This window comes from Budorcas taxicolor, chromosome X (assembly GCF_023091745.1).
Source record: "Budorcas taxicolor isolate Tak-1 chromosome X, Takin1.1, whole genome shotgun sequence".
NCBI classification, from domain to species: Eukaryota; Metazoa; Chordata; class Mammalia; order Artiodactyla; family Bovidae; genus Budorcas; species Budorcas taxicolor.
In genome coordinates this window covers 111,328,975-111,347,986 of record NC_068935.1, presented here as the reverse complement: position 1 = coordinate 111,347,986, position 19,012 = coordinate 111,328,975, and the positions used below count along the sequence as shown (strand labels likewise).

The following is a 19,012-nucleotide window of genomic DNA, read 5'->3' as shown; positions in this document are numbered from 1 at the left end:
TGATGATCTAATGACAGTTAAGGTCTCTTTCAAACATACTCTGCTGCTTCTACGGCTATTTCAATGAAGATGAATCAAACAGATTTGAACAGATGTGATTCCAACTCACAGTAAAGATAACCTGATAGTTTGGATGTCATCAGAGATGGTATTCAAAATATTAATGCAGCATAGACACCAAGGTATCAGAAGGAATGCCTGGTCACTTGATATGTACACTGACAGTCTATAAGCTGACTGGCAACTGTGTACAGCCCGCCTACTCCATAGGCGATGTATATTCCATGCAAACTGAGTAACTGAGGCATAGAGATACAGGTTTAAGAAGCCGTTTAAGAGCCTCTTCATATTTGTCCATGTTTACATGATACCTGAGTTCTGATAAGTTATATCACTTTAAAGAGGAATATTGGAAAATAAAGAGAAATACTGGCACAAATGTGCCTTGAGAAGTATGAAGACATTAGTGAAGAGTCCAGCAACTTTCATTTCATACACAGCTATAGATGGTTGACTAAAAATAAAATGAAAAAATTTAGGGTAGCAAAGAGACAGGAATGAAGGTAATCAAAAGTTTGAAGTCATTCTCTTCTCAGTTGGCTCGAAGGCTGTCCCCACTGCTTTCTGCTGCTTGACACTCAGAAAGTGTCACTGGTTGCTTTTCAGTCCTCAACTTACTTACCAGGATAATTTGGTTCAGAGCAGTCCTCTTCTTGGGAATACTGATGTGGCTTCCTAGACTATGAGCACACACTTCCTCCCACTTCAAAGACTGCCTTTCCTAAGTCTGCCATGCTGGTTCCTCATCTCCCAGACCTCTACATTTAGCATGTTCTCAGACTCATCTATATTTACATTCATTCAGTCCAATGACTTTCCATCCCTCTTGACTCTTTATCTCAAACCCCACAGGCAATCCATCAGAAAATCCTACTGACCCACCTCAAAACCCATCCAGAAAGTGATGTTGCAACTGTACTCACTACTACTGCACTAGTCGAAAGACCCCCATCATCTCTCACGAGTCGAGATGTTTCAGAATAACCTACTAAATGGTATTTTTACTCCCACCTTTGCCCCCTAGTGATACATTCTCAACAGAGATGACAGAGGAAGCCAGCCCACTCTCTAGAAGTTCCCTTCTCACACAGAGCAAAAGCGCAAAGCCTAAACATGTCACTCAACCTTCATCTGCCTACCCTCTCTGACCTCTTCTGTTACTCGACACCTTGATATTTCAGCCCCAGACATAGTGTTTGTTACTCTCTCATCCTCTAGGCACTCTCTTACCCCCTCCGTCTGTACATTTACCCTTCTCTCTGCCTTAAATGCTCCAATCTCGGCTATGTGTCCATTCTTCACTACCTTTAAATCTTTATTAAATGGTACCTTCCCAGTGAGGCTTCCAACTGCCACTCTATCTAAACACACACATACTTCTTAGCTCTCCTCCTACTTCATTTTCATCTTTGGCATTTATCAGTAACATCCTATATTAACCTGCTTAATTTCCATCTTCCCCACAGGCATATCAACTGCAGATCATGTATCCTTATGCATTCCCTTCTTTGTGCTATCTCCAGTGCCTAGAACAGGGCCTGGAATACGGTAGATGCATAAAAAAGTGAGGTCTAGCGTAGCATAACACCTCCATATACAATGTTATGGTCTCTACCACCTACCCTCAGTTCAAAATCTCTAAGAAGGTGTACATAGATAACAAATCCTGGTAGCTATACATACAGTGGTCAAACAACCATCCCAGGGGTTTAGGGGCTATAAGCTCTGAAAAGTAAAGCTGGATTCAGTTTAAAGTCTCCTGGAAACTTTAGGTTAGACTGAGAGTTGTGCACAATTCTCTCTCCAACAGAAATGTTATGAAGTTCTGATAACAGGAATAAACAATGGCTCACACAGAAAACAAAGAGTACTATGTAAGTTCACCAAGTCAAAACAATAGAATCTTGCCATATAATGAAGAAAATAACATTAAAAAAAAAAAGAGCCGAGTATAAACTCCTGACAACAGCCTACCAAACAAAATTCAGAAAACATTTTTGGCATCTTCGCTAAGATATCCTGGACTCCAGGAAAAAGTGACATAAAATTATGAGACTAGACAATGCTGAATTTAATAGAAATGAAATGAAATAGCAAGGCAACAGAGACACCAATCTCATAAGGATCACGATCCTAAATTCTTACTGGAGACTGTAAAATGGAGAATTGATAATGAACAAAAGACAAAGGAATGTTTCTTGACTATGATACTAATCAGGATTCTTTGGACTCAGTAGTAATTCCATTTGGCAAGTAGAGAGTATCATATTTTCAAGTACTCTAATTAAGTTATTCCTGAATTTTCAGACTGTGCAAAAACTTTGGCTATGCTGGCATGTGGGAATGTTTTGTTACCCACTAGATAATAAGTGTAACAATATTTTAGTGGTCTCAAAAATTTTGGAGATAACTTTTTTCTCAGATTTTTTCAAATGTTTCAGCATCTTCACTCTTTCTTCCTCTTTCATGGTTCTAAATGAATCAGTCAGTCAGTCTCTTTCTTTCCCTCTTTCTCCCTCCCTCTTACACACACACACACATATATATATATTTTTACACATAAATATATGGGCTTCCCTGGTGGCTCAGTAGGTAAAGAATCTGCCTGCCTTGCAGGAGACCTGGGTTTGTCCCCTGGGTCAGGAAGATCCCCTGGAGAAGAAATGGCAACCCACTCCAGCATTCTTGCCTGGGAAATCTCATGGACAGAGGAGCCTGGAGGGCTACAGTCCATGGCGTTACAAGAGTCGGATACAGCTTAGTGACTAAATAAAAACATTAGACAGATGCTGGTAAAAAGGAGGACATGTAGTATACAGAAAAGAGAAGTTTAGTAGTTCTTCAATAAGCTGATTAAAAACACTTGCAACCTCTTGTCCTCCTCCTTACCAGCATCTATTTAATGTGTGTGTGTGTGTGTGTGTGTGTGTGTGTGTGTGTGTGTGTATAAACTTTCCCCTTGTTTTAAGGCCAAGAGCATCATCTGAATGTTAAGGATGATTTTCTTACATACATTTCATCTTCAGTGTTAGTCCAAATATCTATAGTTAGCTTTTAGCCCTCACTACTATTCAGAATATGAAAGGCTCCAATATTCTTCTTGCCAGGTACAGTGCTTCTTGTAACATTAAGTACTGATAACTAAACAACCTATTTAAAATCACCTTATTCATGAAATCATGTCTGTCCTTGACATATGAGCTTTTTCTAATCTTTCTTCCTGTAGAGACTCATCTAGGTTTTCTGCATGTGTGTTCCTTAATATCTGTTTATCATATGTGTAAGCCTATGCATATATGAGTGATATAGATATACAATATTTTTTTTCTTTTTATAATAGAACACAGTTGTGAAATAATTTCTCTCAAAGAATAATATGTTAGTCAGTATATACTCTGTATGTGATTCTAAGTTTAGAAGCTACTACTCAGGATCTCAAGTATCTAGTACACAAAATTCAAGTAAGAAAAAGCATCAGTGGACCATTCTATGAATAATGTATTGTTCATTTTCAAATATATAATGTGCTCACGAAAATTCTTACAGCTCATGAGGAAATTATGAATTCTAACGTGTATACATTCAAGTGCAAAATAAAAGCCAATTCAAATCACTGTGTTGGACACATGAAACTAATATAATAGTGGATGTAAATTCTAATTCAAAAAATAAGATAATTGATCAAAAAGGCAATTTAGTTGTATTATAAAGAAAAAATGAAACATAATCAGCATAAGTGCTAAGCAAAGTATACAGAAAAGAGAAGTTTACTAGTTCTTCAACAAGCTGATTAAAAACACTTACAGCCTCTTCTCCTCCTCCTTACCAGCATCTCTTTAAAAGACGGCTCCTTTCATGACATCTTCTCTAATTAACATGAAAGTCAGTTCCACATTCCCCAGAGTCCTACTCTGACTATAGAAGCAATTAATTTTCTTTTCACTTAAGATTCTATAATGAAGTTTTACCCTTTGACAGAAAAAAGTAATTTATTCACTCAAATGTTTATTCGGAAGATGTTCTATCCTTCATATTGGTAGCAGAGCCTGACTTAAAATGTGTCTGCAAAACTGAAAAAAAAAATCACTTACTCACATAGTGAAACATTAATTAGATTAAATATCAGGCACTAGATTACACACTGTGATACCAAAACCAAACTAAGCCAAATCAAAACAAACAGGGGAAAAAAAAAAAGTCAAACAGAGTAAGTTTCAGTCCCTAGTTTCCAGAAACCAACACTATAATGAATGTAACAATAGTCAGAAATCACTCTGGATAAGTAAAAAGGAATTAGGTCATCGTAGCCCTCATAAAGGCAACATGAAGACTGACTTAGTCAATGGCTTTCAGACAAAGGCTACCAGAAACACTCCTGTAGATTAACAAAGTTTATTTATTTGTTGCAAGAAGTCATGGCATATAATAGGGAACTATTGGGATATGTCGCTAAGAGGATGTTACAAATAGTTTAGAGGGCTTGGGCTTGTGTAAAGTGATGCAGATGGTCAAGGAAGCAAAGCTTTGCCTTTATTAGATACTGTAAGGAAGTGAAGGTGATTCTGTGATTGCTGTGCTTAATCACTCAGTCATGTCTGACTCTTTGTGACCCCATGGACTGTAGCCCCCATGCTCCTCTACCCATGGGGATTCTCCAGGCAAGAATACTAGAGTGGGTTGCCATGCCCTCCTCCAGGGGATCTTCCCAACCCAGCGATCAAACCCAGGTTCCCACGTTGCTGGTGGATTCCTACCAGCTGCGCCACCAGGGAAGCCCAAGAATACTGGAGTGGGTAGCCTTTCTCTTCTCCAGGGGATCTTCCCAACCCAGTAATCAAACCAGTGTCTCCTGCATTGCACATGGATCATTTACCAGCTGAGCTACCAGAGAAATCCATGATTCTATGATTGGGTATCTTAAATTTTCTTATCTAGGTTGCAGGAAGAATGTAGAAAGGCTAAAGCCATGATTAGTAAAGGAAATGATCTGCCATATTAGTGAAGAGGAAGGATATTTGGGTCATTTTGGGTGGTATGGACCAGTGGTCCCCAGTCTTTTTAGACACCGGGGACCAATTTCATGGAAGACAATTTTTCCTTGGACCAGGGAGGGGGATGGTTTTGGAATGATTCAAGTGCATTACATTTATTGTGCACTTTATTTCTATTATTATTACATCAGGTCCGCCTTAGATCATTAGGCATTAGATCCCAGAGTTTGGGGACCTCGGGTTTGGACAGCGTCCGTGGTTTTTACTGTATTGAGACATGATTACATAATGGTCACATTTCTGTTCTGATCCATCATGATCATGGAGTGGCCTTGTCTGACATTAGCACTGTGAGCAGTTCATCATACTTAACATGAGAACATGACAGACTAGCTGCCAGCACTACTACAGTCTCCAGCGTCTCCAAGGCCTAACGGTGGTGCCAAGCTAGCTCCCGGGTCTCAGTGGCTGCTCTCCTCTTTCTCAAATGAATACAAACAAAGGCAAAAATGATACTAGCTATGTTTTAATAAGTTCGCTTTGGCAGAAGTGAGGTGAAAACCTCTAAAGGAACACAACATTAGTGGCTGTGAAGGCAGCTAGGGACTGTCATCTTAAACCGAAGTGAGCTATGACGTTAGCTTTAATCAGGGTTCTGGTGAAGGGAATAGAGGGGACTGGACAGTTTAAAGAGTTGTTAAGGGAATGAGATTAATTGAACTTGTCAAAGGGTAGACTTATGAAAGGTAGGGAAAAAAAAATCTAGATGACCCAGTTAGCTTTCAGGTATCTGGGTGATGCTGCTGGAAAAGGAACAGTAAAAAGAAAGAATAAAACAGGGTTGGGGAGATTGAAGTTTAAGTTTTCAGGTGGATACTCAATTAAATGTGCCTATTAGGCAATGAAATATACTGGACTGGGCTTTAGGTGAAAGACATAAGCTAAAGACCCACATTTGGGGATCATGAGAAAACAGATGCTATTTGAATGGGAAGTAATGAGGATAATCTAGAGAGAAAAACAAAGGAAGAATTGTGGAGGATTTCAGTGTTAAAGGAAAAACAAAATGAAACAAATGGGCAAAAACATAAAAAAGGTAAATAGTGAATAGTATCCCGAAATCCAAAAGAGGAAATACTTTCATGAAGGACTAACTAAGAGGTTAATGGAGTCTAGTCCTATAGAGAAGTTAAGGGGAAAAAAAAAAAAAAAAAAAACCACGTATATGTTTATAGGAGAGGAAGATTTTCTCAAAGATGGAAAAGCAGCCTGTTTAAAGGCTGATTCTTTAGCATCAGAAAACAGGGAGATATTGAGAAAATGCAGGTGGGGTTAAATGAAAACAGAATCTTGAGGACACAGACAGTGGAGATATTGAACAACACCCGTGCCCTGGGATTAGTCCTAAGAAGTCAAAGCAGTCTCTTTCACTGAGGCAGAGGAAAAGAAAGAGACCATGAACACAAATACATGAAATATAAGAGATACTATTTTAACTAAAATAAGAGGGAAATGCACCTACTGTAAATGGTGGGGAAAAGTTTAAGAGACCCATTAAAATTTGAAGTAATTACGGAGAGAAGTTGAGAAATTTACTAGGCAAGTATGGAAAGCTTAGGAAGAAGTACTGATGAGTCTCTTAAAGTGTGGCAGTTTAGAAATGGAGTAATGAAGTGTCTAAGGTATTGTTAATTCAAGTGGGTAGGTGAATTGAGGAGATGAGAGAAATGGAAGCTTTTGGAGACAGCAAGACACCCCAAATGAACTGAGATTTTTAAGGATTAAGGCACAATTTGGGTGGAGGAGATTGAAGGCTTTGGCATCAGGTTCACAATGAGAAAACAATAGAATAAACTGGTGAATGACAGATGGCAACTTGACATGAAACACAAGGGAAGAGAGAGTTTTACAGAAGAGTGGTATCTTTGGAACTGACCCTGAGAAGTGAGTAGACTAGCAATCGCAAAGGAGTGGGGGAGTGGGTCATTAGTCTTTGTGGTGATCCAAGGGTAAAAGTCTTTTCTGTGTATGAACAGAATGGGTCTACGGGACAGAAAGTTTGTTTTAGAAGAAGGGTTTCTGAGTGTAAAGTGAATGAGGTGAGAAAGCACACAGAAGAGGAAGTGAGACAGAGGAAAAGAGTACAGAAGAGCACAGTGATGAGGATATACGAAAGGATAGGTGAATAGAGGTTCCTATATTCTTAGTGGCAAACACAAATAACAGAGATAATGGAAACAAATTAATTGGCTTGAAGATTTCCAACAGAACTTGGTGAAAAATTGACCTGATAAGTCTAGCTTCCAGGAAGAGCCCAAGGCCTGTTGACCTGAACAGCAAGGAGGAAGGCTTTCAGGAGAACACTGGAGAAGTATAAAATCACCTTATATTAAGAAGAGGTTGTTTTGGGCTTCTCTGGTGGCTCAGTAGTAGAGAATCCTCCTGCCAATGCAGGAGACATGGGTTCGATCCCTGGTCTGGGAAGATCCCACATGCGGCACAGCAACCAAGCCCATGCACCACAGCTATTGAGTCCACGCTGCAGAGCCAGGGAACCACGACGACTGAAGCCCCACATGCCTAGAGCCCATGCTCTGCAGCAAGAGAAGCAGCCACAATGAGAAGCGCACAGAGCGCAACTAGAGAGGAGCCCCCACTCGCCACAACTAGAAAAAAGGCTGCCCAGCAATGAAGACACAGCACGGCCAAAAATAAATAAATAAAATAAAACAACAAAAAAAGAGAGGTTGTTCTGCTGTAATTCCTAACTTACATTACCATGTGTTCAGTTCAAGAAGTTGAGTAGCTCTACACCTGTAAACTTACTGGAAAAGACCCTGATGCTGGGAGGGATTGGGGGCAGGAGGAGAAGGGGACGACAGACGATGAGATGGCTGGGTGGCATCACCAACTCAATGGACATGAGTTTGAGTGAACTCTGAGAGTTGCTGATGGACAGGGAGGCCTGACGTGCTGCGATTCATGGGGTCACAAAGAATTAGACACAACTGAGCAACTGAACTGAACTGAACTGAACTGAAACCTGTAAAATCAGCTGGAAAGTCTGAACTGTGGTAACATTAACAGCATGAGTGAAGGAACATCTAGGAGTCTAGTCAAGTCTCAGAGGGTGCACTGATCTTCAACCTTTACAGACATAGAAACCACCTGTGGGTCTTTTCTAAATGCAAACTGATTTATCAAGCCTGAAAACAATCCTACAGTTCTAAGCTCACAGGTGATGCCAATACTGGTTGTCCAGGGTCCACACTGTCAGTAGAAAAGTCCCTAGAACTCAACTCTTAAATAAGTGTATTATGTTAATTATATGGATAAAACACATGGTTAATAGAGAAGGAACATTTCTGTCTGATTTAAAAATATATAAAATTGAAGGGATGCTGTCCTAGGATATGCTAACTGGGTGAAAGTGCTTGACTGCATCATTCATTTATTACTTCAAGTGAAAGATGAAAAAAGAGGGAGTGATATTTAGCCATTTTTAATGGATGCCTAAAAATGAATTAATACCACTCAAGTTCATGAGACGGGCCTCCCATGTGTTCATAATAACCTACATAAATGGACAGGTGAAGAAGCAAGAAAATTAATGCATGCAAAAAATGCATATCCATCATCATTGCTTAGTATTTCTCTCAAGGATTTTTTAATACCTATACATTATATTTAGCCTGAAGGAAATGTCTAGGTAAATCATTCCATGTCTTATTTTAGTAGGCAATTAAGAATGATGTTGTTATTTCAGAATATGAGAGAAGTTGATAAAGGTGACTCACCAGGCATCAGAAAACCACTCATACAATATTGTATATATATATTTTAGCACTTTCAGTCTCTCATTGCTGACACTATTGACTAAATGTAAATTGCTTCTAGGCAACCATATGATAACAGGAAACTTTTGAATTTACAGTCTTAAAATGTTAGAGCTCAATCTTCCTGCTTGATCAGTTATTTTAAGATACAGAAATAGGATGGCAAATGAGGTGGATGAAACTGGAGCCGATTATACAGAGTGAAGTAAGCCAGAAAGAAAAACACCAATACATTATACTAACACACATATGTGGAATTTAGAAAGATGGTAATGATAACCCTGTATGTGAGAAAGCAAAAGAGACACAGATGTGTAGAACAGACTTTTGGACTCTGTGGGAGAGGGAGAGGGTGGGATGATATGGCAGAATGGCATTGAAACATGTATACTATCATGTAAGAAACGAATCGCCAGTCTATGTTTGATACAGGATACAGGATGCTTGGGGCTGGTGCATGGGAATGATCCAGAGAGATGATATGGGGTGGAGGTGGGAGGGGGGTTCAGGATTGGGAACTCATGTACACCTGTGGCGGATTCATGTCAATGTATGGCAAAACCAATATAGTATTGTAAAGTAAAATAAAGTAAAAATTAAAATTTAAAATAAAAAAAGGATGGCATATAGATAAGTAGATTGCTCAGATAGATAAAAATTTTAATTAGCTAATAACATGTCTATTCAAGGTGATTCATACTTTCAGTGGGTCAATATGTCACATGAACTCCAAAACATAGAGTGCATCTTCTCTAAGTAATTTTCTATTTGTAGAATTCCCTCAAAAAACTGTAACAAAGAATATACCTTCAAATAAGTACATTCAAATAAGACATTTTGCTATTTTCTACTGCACATATTATCCTCCATTTTAATTTTAAAACTAAATTATTAACAATATAATCATAATTCCCTTTTCTTGAAACTGTTTATAAATAGTCCATTATTAAGCTGATAACAGAATATATCAAAGCCAACAAGGAATTTAAAATAACTTTCCCATTTATAAAGTCAGCTCTCAGAAATGTTGATGAAATTATTTTTCCCTCTAAAGTAGCCTTAAAAAAGGATTATTTTCTCATAAAAGACATATTTTTTGTTCTCCAAAAGTACCAACCCCACAGCAAGTATTACCTTGTATCTATATTAGTGTCGTATTTGTAAAAATCTAATGATTTTGTAATTCATGAAATCAAATGATTGAAAGATAAAGCAGTGTTAATCCACATATGAGATCCTCCTACAACTAAAAGTATTTAACATTCAGGATACCTGCTTCTTTAGCCTTCCCATTGAAAATATTTACTCTTCCTGTTAGAAATTCCCTCACAAACTATTGCAAATTACCTACCAAAATGGATGTTCATATGTCAAAGTCAAAATATCGAAGCCTTGATAATGTCCCTGAAGATGAATACAGCTCTTATTAAATTAATAAAAACGGCATTGTAAAGGATAAAACTATAATGTCTCAGTAGGGAATAAAAACAGCAAACAATCTCTTATAAATAAATACTGAAGAAGGTTGGGTATCTTTTAGTTATGGCAATATAATACATAAATATGCAGAAAATACAACTATGTTGTGATTTATGATAATTATTAATGACTACAAAGTATAACATTTTGATGATAGTGAGAACACAAAGAGTCTATAGTATTTGTAAAGATCAGGTCTTTTCTTTTCCATTCCATTCTGCAAGCCTACTAAAATCCCGGCCTTCAGATGAAAGAACAATGTATGAAGAGAAATCAATATGACTTTATGCTACAAAATTGCTAATTTACAGCTTAATAATATAAAAGTTAAAGAAGGTTAATGAAAAGTATTTGTGGGCAGTCACCACAGAATCAGGAAAGACTTCTCTAGGCTAAACTTTGATTCTACTTGATATGTAAAACATATTTTAAAGATATATTTTAAAGCAGTATAGCATACCACATTAATCTTTTCAACTCTAAGAAAATCATAGAGTTCAGAGCACAGGGTTTACAAGCACCAAAAATTAGAAAAATACATAAAAATTAATGCATAACCTACATTGACTTTTTCTTTAAGGTCTGAGAAGTTGCCTTCCTTCCGATAGACTGCAAATTCAGGACTCTGCAACACGGCTTCTGAACGAGTAATCCAACTGTGAAGTTCAGTTATATCGACATCCAACCTAAGACAGGGAAGAATAAGGATCATTATTTCTTGATTATCTCTTTCTTCTGTATGGGAAAAAAAAAGGCAATCTATCCACATTTACCATTCTCTCCCAATCTGAAACTTCTGCCTGATGCCCCTATTAATGTTAATATCACTACTACTTCCCTAGTCAGGTTGGCTCAAAATTTGGAGTCTTCTTTGATCTGGTCTTATGATCACTGCTACTGCTAAGTCACTTCAGTGTGTCCGACTCTGTGCGACTCCATAGAGGGCAGCCCACCAGGCTCCCCCATCCTTGGGATTCTCCAGGCAAGAACGCTGGAGTGGGGTGCCATTTCCTTCTCCAATGCATGAAAGTGAAAAGTGAAAGTGAAGTCGCTCAGTCGTGTCCGACTCTTAGCGACCCCATGGACTGCAGCCCACCAGGCTCCTCCGCCCATGGGATTTTCCAGGCAAGAGTACTGGAGTGGGGTGCCATTGCCTTCTCCACTGATCACAGAGGTAATCTTATTCATCTCAATGTAGAAACGACCTGTACACTATCTCCTATAAGCTACTCTTCAGCCCTTGCTTGAATGTCTGCATTGATTGAAAAATCAGTATTTTCCAAGATAAACATTTCTTGGGAACATATTCACAACAAACGAAGATTCCTGTTGGTAGCCCCCATTGAACCGTACCTAGAATACTCACATCCTTCATGTCTTCTACACAGCGATACTGAGGCTGCATTTGGTCACGTGACTGTCTATGGCAAATGAGCTATTGGTATGTGTAATGGAAGCACAGGCTTGATTAGTGCTTGCACCTTGGATCTTGTCTTCATGGAACATACATTCTGAGAAGGCATGCATTTTATAAGAATTTCAAGGATCCTAAAGTGCTTGAAGGAAGCTCACTCTTGCCAGGCAGAGAGACGACAGGATAAAGCAAGTGGTACAGAAATGTCAACCAACTTCAGCATTCTTGCCTGAAAAAAGCCCCATGGACAGAGGAACCCGGCAAGCTACAGTCCATGAGGTCGTGCAGAGTTGGACACGACTGAGCAGGAGCGCCAGGCAAGTGAATAAAGCCTCCTTTGACCTTCTGACCCAACTCAAACACCAGCTGAATACATCTAAGTGAGTGCTTCAGCTGACTTCACTTAGAGCTACAGAACTGCCCACGTTGCAGGATTGTGAGATATGACAAATAACTGTTGTTTCAAGCCATTACATTTTGAGGTGGGTTATTTATGCTGCAAGAGATATGTGATCATCTACACTGTTATTCTCAAACACTCATTTTTTTTTTTTGCAGAGATCTGTGGAGCTAATGGAAATAAACTATTAACTCTGATTAGGTGATTCAGATCCAGTTAAAGCAGAGATTTTCAGGGAGTCACAGATGAGTTGCAAGGGTGGAGAATGTCTTGGAATCACTTCAAATTTAAAGCACAATTCTGAATGCATGTGTGTTTTTCTTGAGAAAGAATCTATGTATTTTATCACCATCTGTAAAGAATCTATGATCAAGGGAATTTAGAGACCATCTAATCCAATCGATTATAAAACAAAATAGACAAAAGTATCCAGAAAAATAAACTTATTCAATTTTCACATGAAACATGTGGAGTATACCAAAAATACAAACATGAGATTTTAAGACGCCAAGTAATGTACTATATTCACCATGCTATAGTTTTGTTTTGTTTTGTTTTTTTTCTCCAATACAACCCTCTACCAGTTGAAATCAGCTGTTTAAATCTTCTAGAATAGTGGCCCCGACATTTTTGGTTCCAGGGACTGGTTTCATGGAACACAGTTTTTTCCAGGGACTGGGGGTGGGGGTGGAGATGGCTTCTGGATGACTCAATTGCATTACATATATTGTGTTCTTTATTTCTATTATTGTTACATCAGCTCCACCTCAGATCATCAGACATTAGGTCAGGCAGGTTACGGACCCCTGCAATAGAAGATATCTGATGGTCAGCCTACCCTACTCCTAGTTACTTTGATGATATTCCTTGGTTTGTGAGTATCTTACTTTCCTTAAAATTTGATTCCTAACAAAATCATATGAGGGGTGTTTACTATAATCAGGAAAGAATAGATAAGTATCTTCTTTCTTTATGAATACTTTCATAGATATGGCCTTTAAATCAAACAAACCTGTGAAGAATTTTTGTTTGTTTGTTTTGGTTGCAGGCTATTGTTTTAAAATTAAACTGATAAAAAGTTTCACAGAACACAAAACATTTCCAAAAGCATGGCCTCCTTTGCTTTCTTACAAGCCTGTGCTAAATAAAGTATGATCCATCTCTTTGCTGTATGAGGAGATGGAGGCTCAGAGAAATTAATTAATTGATCTCAGATTGTTAGTACCATAGGGAAGAAACTTAATTCATCTTGTTCACCATTATATCCTTCACTTCAAAGAGTGCCTGATTCATAGTAATAAGTATTTACTGAGTTTCTTATTTACCAAGGCTACCCAACTAGAAATAGGAAAAAAAAAAAAAAAACAAACAGAGATCAGAATTCAGATATCTTTTTATTCTAAATCTCACATCACTGAATGTCAATCCTTTATTTCATTTGGATATGAATCATACATTGTATTGGTGTTTCATTTTATCATACATGGTGGCTATCTCTCCTACATTTGATTTTTGCAGAAGTTTAACTATTAGGTCTCCTATTTCTGTGTTTGCAATGTTGATTTAAAAAGAGTCCTTCTGCACGCTACCAAAAATCTTTCTCATTGATGTTAATTAATTTATAAAATTAATAGCTTTCAACTTTGGTAATTTAGCCACCCTGCAAATCCAGTGCATGTTTCCCATAAGAATGTCTTAGGAAGGACATTTTTTTCCTTTAGCCCAGTATAAACATTTGTGTGTCTCTGCCTGTGGGCATTCACTTTGCCAGTATGTAAGGCAGGCCGGGAGTACTGGGATATTAATAGCTTAGTTATGGGAGAGTCAGGGATAGTTGGTAGATAAATAACATAGCTCCCTTGCCCTTCAGTGCAACCACCCTGAAGGATATTACACCCAGTATCTCAAAAGGTTCCCAGCTGGAATGCAGTTGCCATTGATAATCTACTCATGTATCATCCTGTGTTGGCTGCCTTTTCATTATCTCACTTCCTTACTTTGCTTCCTGGGATTACTTCCTAAATTAATTACCTGCATCAAAATCTTTCGTCTCCAGATCCACTCTTGTGGAAGCCATACTAAGGCAATGATCAACAACCTCAAATGAACCCCGCATCCTGCCATGTTTAATTTTTTCACCTTGAGCTCTGACTCTCCACAGGAACTATTTTAAACTTTTCCCAAAGCTCTCAAAGCTCTGATCTGTCTTCTTTCTCCATCTATCAACAGATGGCATTGATTCCTACTTGATGGAGAAAAGCACAATTATCAGATTAGAATTTATTCCACTTCTACTTCCTATGCCCAAATAGTCAATCTTACCTGCCCGTGCCCTTCTCATTCCCTTCCAATGAGTGAGTTTCTCTTCTTTTAGTTAAACATTATTGATGGAAGACATAGTAATACGCCTTTGTTACCCAAATGTTATTGACTGGAGACATGTTGATACATTTTTAGAGAGTGATACAATTAATATCACCTTGTGAAGTTCTTACAGATTAAAATTGATCAAGGGTTCATTATACAACTTATGATTGTTGTTATTATTCACATTTTGCTCCGTCAGGTTTTTGTTCCAACTTGTGTATATTATAAATGTAAAATTTTCAAAAATGATGCATCACAAAATTTTAGGTGAAAAATAATTTTTCAGCGAATTTTATGCAGACATTTGCTGATTCTCCAAGTGACATATATACTAGTGTCTCAGAAGATGGCAGTTCTTCAGAATACAGTTCTGATTCAGACAATGTGAATATTAGACCAACAAAAAAAATTGCTAGTGATTGATTCTGATACAGAAAGTGAAAATGAAACTCACAGTGCTGGAGAATGCTGTTTTCCTTCTGGAGAAAAGTGGATTGAAAATAACATTTCACAAAAATCAGAAGACTTTACAGATGTGTCAGGTGTAACTATTGAATGTAACAACACACAAAGTATTAGTGAAATAACAGAATTAGTTTTTGGCCAGCCAAAATAAAAATCACCAGCCACAGGCATTACTTTCTGCAAAAATCTCCCAGTCAATAATGAGTTAAAGCCAACCCCTTTACCTGCATTTGGTACTTCATTCTCTTATTTCTTCTCAGTATCTGAGTGTATCAGTTTTTTTTTTTTAATCTATCCACTGTAAATTCAATCCCTCTCTCTCCAGTTAATTCTTCATATGGAAACTTAAACATATTTTATTTGATTCCTTTATTAAAATTCAATACTCTGTTGACCTCCAAATTCCTCTCTTGCCATTCTCTTATCTTCTAAAGGGCAAATGTTTTGCAAGAGTTGTCCAGTTTCCTGTCAGGTCAGAGGAGCCTGGCAGGCTACCAGTCCATGGGGTCGCAAAAGAGTTGGACATGACTGAGCAACTAAACAGCAATAACATATATCTATGACTCTGACACAGCTATCTCTAGTTCAAGCATTTCTTCTGAGCTCCATAGCTACGTAATCATCCTCTAACTCTCTGACTCCACTTGCATGCCATAAGAACTCTTTCAACATCAAGACTTAATGTTTGAATTTCTCTCCCAAACCAGTACCTTCTCAGTGTCCCTCAGACCTGTGAATGGCATCACAATCTATCACTTTTGATATCCTCTTCTCCCTTCCCTCCCATATTTAGCAAAATCTAATCCATCAAATATTCTATTTCTTCTGAATTTGTCTGCTTCTCAGGATCTCCTCAGTTGGCATCCTCATTGATCTTACTGTTAAATGTGACAAAAACTACTGCAATGGCCTCTCAACTGGTTCTAGGCAATCTTTCTGAGATTCTCCCATCTGTTCCATGCACCACCTGAAAGTATCATTTCTAAAACATACCTAATTATGTAACTTTCATTCATTTAACCATGCAAAGATTTTCTATTTTTCTTAGCATAAAGAGAAAAATTTCAGATCTCTTAACCCTGTACTTTAGTTTGTTCTTTATTCAACTACTTCTAGAAACAAAACTCGCTTCAAGTTTCATAGGGAACCAAGGAGACATACTTCAGTCTGTCCCTCCTCCAATGAAGTGAAACCCTTCATTGACTTTTATCCACCTTTCCACTGGAAACTTTCTATAAATATTTTGGAAACTTGACTTCTTGATATAATCCACTTTGCCCACTTTGGTGAAATTTGTCCCTTCTCCTTTACACTAGTCTGACTAAATTACACATCAAAAATGCTAACTCATAAAGGTGAGATGTGAATATCCACCATTCAATGTCAACTTTTTCCTTTATTCTTGGTTTATCTGGTCTCACACCCTTCTGATTCAGAGTATCTCTAGTAAAGGTGGCTCACATCTGCCTACAAATCCATGAAACTAAAACTTGATTCAAGATGCTACGCTGGCATCACAGCTGGGTGAGATTTACTAAGGCCTATATTGGAAAAAGTTTTTCCTAGGCCTTTACAGTGGTCTTGTTTGCACATGTGTTATAATTATCCCTTACCACCATCTCCAATCAACTGCAAAGGAAAAAGGCAGAGGATATTTACTCAGTTTGAAAGTAAATAATTTTCCCCAAAATCCTATACTTTTAGACATCTGTCTTTCTGAAAAACAGGAAATTGTGTATGTTTCCTTTCAAAACCCAATTCCCCCTTCGCTTCTGCCACAAAATATATACTAAGTACTTACTATATGCCAGACATAGAATTAAATTCCACAGATAATAGAGTTGAAAATGCAGTAGTCCACATTATTAAGGAGTTTGATGTAGCGAAGCATCCATTTGACAACAAATGCTTTAGACATCAGATGGGGGTTCAGCTCATACTGTGACTTTTGTTTAGGATAATCAAGAAACACCTTTTCACTGAATCAAGATTAAATCAGTGTCTACTCAGAGGCTTTGCCCAGTAAATTGGTTTTCTCTACACAAGGAAGGCTTTGTGGAGTCAACACCATGGTAACCGTCTGCTTGCTGCTCAGACTATGTAGAGTTTAAGGGAGGCCAGGGCACCAGTTGGCATGTAGTTCTAATAACTCAGATCAATTCAGGCAACAGGATGAGAAATTTCATAGAGAGGCCTTTCCTCATTCCATGTTTTTGTTTGGCTGGTTTTATAGATTTGAAACTAGATTGCAAAAGATACTTGAACTTGCCCTTGACATAAGGATCTTTTAGAGAGTGATTATACTCTCTTGATTTACAGATTTAATTTGAAGGGACTTCAATTTTTTTCTAGGGAATTGGTGAGTCAAATGCTTTACCTAGGGGAAAAAAAATATCTGTTCAAATGCATAAGTATCAATATGTTGCACTTTCTTTCTGAAAAGGAGTGGAATGAAGTATCTATGAGTCTGTACTATTCTCACCTGTTAGACTTTCTTTTTCTCTTTTCTTTGATCACTGTGACATCTTCATTCCTGGGCAACAGGTGGAACCTAAACCAAATTCTTTTATGTTTTAAACTCTGAGCTATCACTCATCCAATATTCTGTTTACATTATTTTTTTCTGTTGCTTCCACTTGAGCTTGTTTCTTCAACTATGGTTTCCTTACTAAAACTTTTTCTATCTCAATGTAATACACAGTCAACCTATATTTCAACATCGAGCATTTAATACCATCCCTTTAGAGTTCTGGGACTTAAATGTCAGATGCTAGTACGTGTTTTTCCTCTAATATTTTGCCAGTAGGCATCCACATCTCTGTATGCCAGCAACGAGGATGGAAGGGAAAGCAGTGGCAGAGTTTTCAAAAGGCTTCCTGTGCACTCTTACTGAGTGCCAAAGGCCCACATTCAATGCTTAGTCTCAGTGACATTTCCATTGCTTTTAGCAAAATGAACAAGGTCTCCTTCTTGGCTCCTACTCAGACCCTGGCGTCCAAGTAACAATTGCACATTTATTTTATTCCTTATCAATTTGGCAGCTATTGCTTCATCACTTTCTATGCTTTGCCCCCTAGTTTTCACATTTTCACTGGCGTTGAATATTTTTCACATATCCTTGCTGAGATGTATGGCAAATTAACGGACTCCCCTGAGGTAAATGCATACATGTTTCTAAAATGGATGCCATTCTCCCCAGCATTTTGCCATTGGTATTTTCTATCATGCTTTGTACTACCGGAGGCTGGCTATTTAATCACCAACTGAAGACATCAGACAGATGTAACTCAGGTACCGTTTCAAAATCCTCAAGAATAACAATGAAGAGTTATTTTCAATACATATGAAATCTTGGATTCTGTGCCTGTATTTTTCTTCCTTCATAAAATCACTCATTTCTACTAATTCTTTTTTTTTCACTTTTAAAACTCTCACAAAATATTGATAATGAACTGACATAGACTAAGTTGCTTGTAGTGGACCTCTATGCCATTGGAATCAGCCCATCATTAAAATTCCTTATGACTCATTCATCTTACTCTCATAACATACTTCACTCTGTACTTAATGTATTTCTATATGTTATTACAGACTCTATCCCTTAAATCCAGTCTAACTTTATCTAACTTAAAATTCTCTTTAAGAAAATTATGACTTCTATTTACAAAATGATTTTCTTCCTCTAAGTGTTGATGAATATTTTGTGCTATATTTTTCAAATATGTCCTAAAATCTCATCTTTATTTTTATTCATGATTATCAATTTTAGGGACTTCCCTGATGCTCTGGTGGTTAAGACTGCATGCTCCCAATGCAGGGGACTTGGGTCTGATCCCTGGTCAGGGAACTAAGATCCTGCAGTGTGGACAAAAAAAAAAAAATCTAAAAAGTTAGCAATTTTGAATTGTCAACAGTATATCATTGTATGTAAATTGTGCTCCATGATAACTCTGCTAATTATGTCAGAAGAGCCTCTTAACAGGTGCTGACTATGTTCTGT

The 19,012-nt window shown here is 37.7% G+C and overlaps 1 protein-coding gene across 1 annotated transcript in view; it reads right to left on the bottom strand.

Moving 5' to 3' along the window:
* The window catches only part of DMD (dystrophin), a 2,235,978-nt gene that overhangs the window by 1,484,833 nt on the left and 732,133 nt on the right, over positions 1-19,012 (bottom strand). The window contains exon 18 of the mRNA XM_052663429.1: positions 10,929-11,052. Within this exon, the coding sequence (XP_052519389.1) occupies positions 10,929-11,052 (124 nt within the window). The remainder of the gene's footprint in view (positions 1-10,928; positions 11,053-19,012) is intronic.